The sequence below is a fragment of the Gastrolobium bilobum genome, unplaced genomic scaffold, assembly GCF_033153095.1.
Source record: "Gastrolobium bilobum isolate Gb01-03AN ecotype WA unplaced genomic scaffold, APGP_CSIRO_Gbil_v1 utg17055, whole genome shotgun sequence".
Taxonomy (NCBI): domain Eukaryota; kingdom Viridiplantae; phylum Streptophyta; class Magnoliopsida; order Fabales; family Fabaceae; genus Gastrolobium; species Gastrolobium bilobum.
Genome location: NW_026899394.1, coordinates 379,903 through 386,499, shown reverse-complemented (window position 1 = coordinate 386,499; position 6,597 = coordinate 379,903). Strand labels below are relative to the sequence as shown.

General features: G+C 29.4%; 1 protein-coding gene across 1 annotated transcript; it reads right to left on the bottom strand.

The window, feature by feature from the left end:
• Positions 1 to 1,960: 1,960 nt before the first annotated feature.
• LOC133290201 (F-box/kelch-repeat protein At3g23880-like) lies at positions 1,961 to 3,226 on the bottom strand. The gene has a single exon (XM_061488259.1). The coding sequence runs from the start codon at positions 3,224 to 3,226 to the stop codon at positions 1,961 to 1,963; it is 1,266 nt and encodes a 421-aa protein (XP_061344243.1).
• Positions 3,227 to 6,597: the final 3,371 nt, after the last annotated feature.

Sequence of the window (6,597 nt, the reverse complement as noted above, 5' to 3'; positions counted from 1 at the left end):
AAAATCTAGGAGTGACAATCGAGTACCACTTAATCTGATTTCAAATTTAACCTATTTAATTTAAAATACCCCTACTTACCATATCATACGGCCATTAATCATTTTTTTAACTGCCAGTTTTGATGCCTAGGATGCATATTACATTCTGTAGAAATTTCACAAATATCTCGTTAAAAAATTTCTTCCTCTGAATTAGCATACTTTACCAAACCAATTAAACTTTAAACATTTGAAATAAAATTATACGCTGTAATAAAGCCATTTTGAAAGGAAAGAGTAGAAAGAAATAGAACAGAGAAGTTTAGCCTGTTGTAAGAGTGCATTCAATTATTCAGGAGAAAAAACCATTCTTACCACACTGGCATCCCATTCTTGTTCCTTTTATCAATGAAAATGGTGCTTGTGTCTTTCCAAACTCATAAAATGTTTAACATCTTATTCAAGTTTAAAAGAAATGTGAAAATACGATCAGGATCAGGAAATAACATTCGTTAACGACAATGAATTGAAATCATTGCTTGTAAACGTCATTGAACCAAGGCGAAAACCACTGGAATTGATTCTTTCGCCCATAACCACCATTTGAGACACTAAATAACATTACAACCCTGCTGCAAAAGTATGTTAAATCCAAAGTGCAGAGCAGAAAATTAAAGTAACAAACAGAGCCCCATGAGCCCAAAATTGCACTTCCATTCAATTTTTTCTCATATCAAGAAGTCCAAGATTAAAAACAAGTTTGCTAATTGTGAAAGACTATAGCTATAGATTATTGATCTATTTGATTACCTTGAAATCATATATTATGCAGCTAATATAATCAGGACAGGGGAAGAGAAAATAAGGATGGAAATATAAGCAAGTTGCTGAAGCTGTAATATATTCATGCATTGCATCATCCTTGCCAAAGGCAACCAAAGTATATCTTCAGGGATATCGTGAAACTATGACAGAAACATTATCAAAAATAGATCAGTATGATGAAACAGGTTAAACCAACTACATACAAGATCAACTCGTATCAAAACTTGATTAGTTTCAACTGTTTCATCCCATCCCTTCTATTAATTCCCAGATGATTAAGATCAACAACATCTCCACAACTTCAAGTAATATAAGCAACAACAGATTAACTTGAACAAATCACGGATTATTTTTGCAGGAAGAGACCCCGAAATATAGTAAAATAAGAACGACTTATACTGGAAAAACATGTAAAAGAGTGTAACAGAAACAAACTCCAAACATAATAACATTAAGCGGAAAAATGATAATGATGCTGAATAGCACCTACTAATTCCAACTAGGATTTGTTAAATCCTACGTTGGGACATAATTAAATACTTAAGTCTATTTATACTCCAACCTTACAATAATTATCATTAAAAGATACACTAGTTTTGCATCGACACGAGAATATTTAATACCAAATAAATGAAATTCTCTTCCAAACGCTGTGCTTTCCGCTAGGCAGTATCACCATAACCTGAAGGAAACCTACCACATCAAGGAAACCGAATTAAATATTCTTCCATACTTTAAGGCCTGCAGGAAACATGAGGCCATGAGGGTATTGTAAATGGTACTGTGATATTGTAAAATGTAACTAGTAGTCCTAGATATTTTACACCAAACATTAGTTGTTCTTCTATTAAATTTTTCCATTGAAAATGCCTTTGATTATTCTGAGTAAACAAGACATCGAATATTTTCCCCAACCATTGGTGAATTCAATCCACCCCCAACCTCATCTTTCCCTGCATTTTCATGTATCATTTTTTTATTGGAAAAGAAATATTATTAACTGGGAAAGGGAGAGTACGATATGGGTTAAGGTATCATTTTCACGTGTAATGCATTATGCAAGAAAATTTTCATTTTTCATAATGCAAGATTAATAAGAATAAAATGGTCAAAAGGATTGGAGAGCATTGCATACCATAAGTCTTCTTGTTTGTTACTATTGGTCATCTTTACTTGATTCCCCAAAGTCAGCAGGGAGTGATAGCAGACTCTCTCTATACCTAACGAATTTTCTGAGAGGTATAAGTTTTATGAAGTTTGGAATATCTGCGCGAGACTCAAGCAGCTCTCCTTCACCATTAAGTTTCAATAATACTTCTTTTAGAAGTGATCCAACAAAAAATCCGCCACCTTCGGTTAAGCATATCGGTTTAAGGTATGAGACTTTAGGCGTGAAACAACTCAGACAAGAATACAAAACAGTGAACTTAGTCCAAGATGACTGCACTTTATATTCTTTCATCATCCATAACTCTACCATCATACCACCCGAATCCGTCTCCCAAGAATTATACAGGCTGAGACATCCTCCGTTTACCATGAAATAATAATTATCCACTTGATTCATGGCAAGATCATATTCATGTGGCAGAGGAATCTCTGACAAACTCTTTTCTATCAAATCAAATGATATAATTTTGTAAACCTTACGAGCACGATGATAGCGATACAACCAATGAAGAGCCCCATTCAAGAATAACCCGACTCGGAGTGACCCACCTTCGAATCTAGGAAAGGCATCATCGTCCTTCACCAAAAATGAAAAATTGATAGCCTCAGATTGGTTCCATGAATTGGTTTTGAAGGAGAAAAAGCGAATGTAAGCAGAAGAACTATGTCTACGATTCGGCATGATAGTAACTGCCAAGTAGTCATCAGTTGCTGCGTCATACCCTAAACCACATAGAACTTCGAACGTTGAGTACTTAAAAGAGCCATATGTTGATTTATGGGCACCGGTTGATGGATTCCATATAATAAAATCATTATCACAAATATACCGTAAGAGTATAAACCCTCGACAGGATCCCAAAATTTCAAAACAGTCAGGGTGTGAATATGGATTTCCCTCAGCGTCGAGGGGTAGATCATCAGGATCACGGGGTGATACTGGAAGTGGGGCAGCGAGGTGTGCTACAGCAGAATCATCATGAAATAATGCTTCTATATCTATGGATATAGGAAAAGAAAAGTCATCCAAATAATTGTCAAAATAAAAGAATTCGTCTATGGGTTGAACAAGAAGTCGGTGGGTGGGTGCGGCAGCTAGGTCAAAATGGGATTTTGCAAATTGGGGATCGGAAATGAGAGAGAACCATGACTTACACACACATTTGAAACGCACGAGAGATTTCACCGGTAACCTCAACAGAATTTCTACTATCAACTCGTCTAGGAGTGTGGGAGTGACAGTGACATCCATCTTCTTCACGTTTGAGGAGAAGCCCCAAATGAGATTTTGGCTCTACTCCAAACGGCGTTAACAGGCGAGTCCGCTCTATCTACCGTACTACCTACTCTGTCATTAAATACAACTACAAACAAGAGTACGTTTAGGTCTTAAAAAATATTATTTAAGAAAAAAAAATCCAGGTCTATTATTATACTATATTGTTTATTTTATTAAAAAATAATTTTTAATATTAAATACAACTATTTTTTTATTTTTTATAAAGGAATTCATGTGATTTGTTCCATAATCATTCAGGGTGATGTATTGGATTATGATTTTTTTAAAAAAAATTGAAATAAAAAATCGTATAGATTTTAAAAGACTATTTAAAATTGGAGGTATTTTAAAGACTTTTTTAAAAGACCTTTTTTTACAATCAATATTTCATAAGATTGAATTTTAAAAGATTTTAATAGAATTTATAAGATTTGAAAGGACGATATGGATTTATTAGATTTTAAAAAATCATATGAATTTTTAACAAATATTCAAAATTACAAGAGTCAATAAAAAAAATACAATGAAATTAATAAAAAAATAAAACCTAGTATAATTTTCTCAATCAGTAAAACATAACATAATATTTAACAAATATTCAAAATTACTAAGCAACAACTTTTAATATATCTAAAGTTATACTAGTCCTCTTTGCATAAGAATTTTCTCGTTTCTGCTCTTGGGTTTGATCAATTAGTTGAAAATTATCTTCTTCATTTGGTATCAAAGCTATGCATATATGATTATAAGACCCATTTTTTTAATTATTAAAATAATTCTTAATTTGCATATAGAACCTGATGTTCATGATAAAATCTAGTTTAGAATTTTTTGCAATATACCATATGCATATTTTCATTGAATATTCTAAGAAAATTTCGAATCTGAATTTTTGGGTTTTATTACATGAAAGTTTAGAATATTTATCAAAAAAAATTCGATCGATATAATAAAACCTTAAATTGCTTCGGGGCTTTTGAAAAATAATTTTTTAGTTATCTATTGACACAAAATTATTTGAAATTGTTTTCTATATTGAAGGAATTTCGTTCATGAATGTATTATTACGAAATATAGGGTTCATATTATGAAAGTTTCAATCTTTTTTTAAATTAATAAAAAGAAGTAAAAACCTAGTATAATTTTTTAAATCAGTAAAACATAATATAATTTTTAACAAATATTCAAAATTACTAAGCAACAACTTTTAACAAATATTCAAAATTACTAAGCAACAACTTTTAACATATCTAAAGTTAAACTAGTCCTCCATGCATTAGAATATTTACTCATTCCTGCTCTTGGGTTTGATCAATGGGTTGAAAGTTATCTTCTTCATTTGGTATCAAAGCTATACATATATGATTATAAGACCCATTTTTTAATTATTAAAATAATTCTAAATTTGCATATAGAACCTAAAGTTCATGATAAAATTTAGTTTAGAATTTTTTGCAATTGATCTTGAAAACCTTGGGATTTTTGTTCTACATGATGAGAGTTTTTTTTTTTTTTTGGTAAACGAGAGTTTTCTAACCATATACCATATGCATATTTTCATTGAATATTCTAAGAAAATTTCGAATCTGAACTTTTGAGTTTTATTACAAGAAAGTTTAGAATATTTCTCAAAAAAAATTCGATCGATACATTGAAACATTAAATTGCTTTGGGGCTTTTGAAAAATAATTTTTTAGTTATCTATTGACACAAAAATTATTTGAAATTGTTTTCTATATTGAAGAAATTTCGTTCATGAATGTATTATTACGAAATATGGGGTTCATATTATGAAAGTTTCAATCATTATTTAAATTGATATTGTTTCATTGATGCAAAATGAAAATTGGTTTGAGGATTTTAGTTCCCCGGTTATTTTTTCACTATTTTATGTTGTTTTTAATACAAAAATCACACATTTTTGTGCCAAGAAAAATAGAGACCCATAGCTTGAAAATTCACTTTTTAAACATCCAAAATTTCTCAAAAATATGTTGTTTTGAGATAGAATATATTAAAATCTCGTTGATTTGTTGTTTCTGCGTTATTTTGTGATAAAAAGCGCTCAAAAATACCCGATTTCAAGTGAGTCAATCTGCCAAAGGAAGAAGAAAACATAGCAATAGAGAAATTTTAAGAAATTCTAGGGGTTAGGGTGAGATTGTGAGAGACATCCTATTTATATTTCTTACTAAAATGTCTCACGAAGTATACACTAATATAAAATCCATTAAAATCGTTAGATTTTTTAATATCACAAGATTGTTTAAAATCTTGATTGAATACCAATAAATTTTGAACAGACTCTAAAATAATCTTTTAAAATCCTAATCGAATACCACATGTCTTTTTTTCAATCCATTAAAATCTTAATTGAATACCAATGGATTTTTTTGCTACAATAATAATCTATTAAAATCTTTTAAAATCTCAATCCAATACAATCCCCTTAATCTCTTATCCTTTTTTTTTTCCTATCACTTTTTTACTCTGATTTTTTTCTTATTTCCATAAATCTATTGTTAAATATTGGATAATAAAAAATTAAACCACAAGGGATGGTTTGTGAACTTTTCCCTTACAACAATATTAAAAAAAAAAAAAAACTTAATGTGACAAAAAATATCAGACTGAATAAGCTAGTTTTTTCATATAAAGAGTGTTTTGTTCATCATCCACTAAAATTTGTTTCCCTAGAAAAAAAAATTATTGCCTTGTGAAAAAAATGAAAATTGAGATCAACATTGTTATATTCTTTTTACACTTGTATTATGTAATTAAATTAAGATTGGAAAATGTAAAATTCTTAATTTTTTTATATATTAATAGATTTGTTAATAGGTGCTCGATTTCTATTTTATTCTTAATATATTTTTAAATATTATTTTTAATTTATTAAAAAATAAATAGATGAAATAAAAATAAAAAATAAAACTTTTAAGAGAATAATAATTTTTCAGTAACTATAAACATGTATAAAAATAACATATTCAAATTCAACTACCAAGAAATATAAAATACGCATATATAAATGACAAACATAAAGAAATACTTTATTTGCAAAGGTCTATGGCATTTTGACCCTTTTGTCTTCATTAATTAATTAATAATTATTTTGCCCTTTATTCGAAACTATTTACCAATCTGTCCCTCTTTAATCGATTAACTTGAAGATTTAATCGATTAAATGGTCAAAACTGGCAAAAATGGTTGACTTGAATATTTAATCGATTAAATATCCTCTTAATCAATTAAATCTCCCTCTTAATTGATTTAATGGATTAAAACTTATATTTAATCGATTAAATATACCAAATGAGCGTATTTCAGTTAGTTGTCTTTTG

What these genes read in the sequence shown, in the direction of transcription:
- LOC133290201 (XM_061488259.1), bottom strand. Translation starts at nt 3,226, where the DNA reads ATGGATGTCACTGTCACTCCCACACTCCTAGACGAGTTGATAGTAGAA.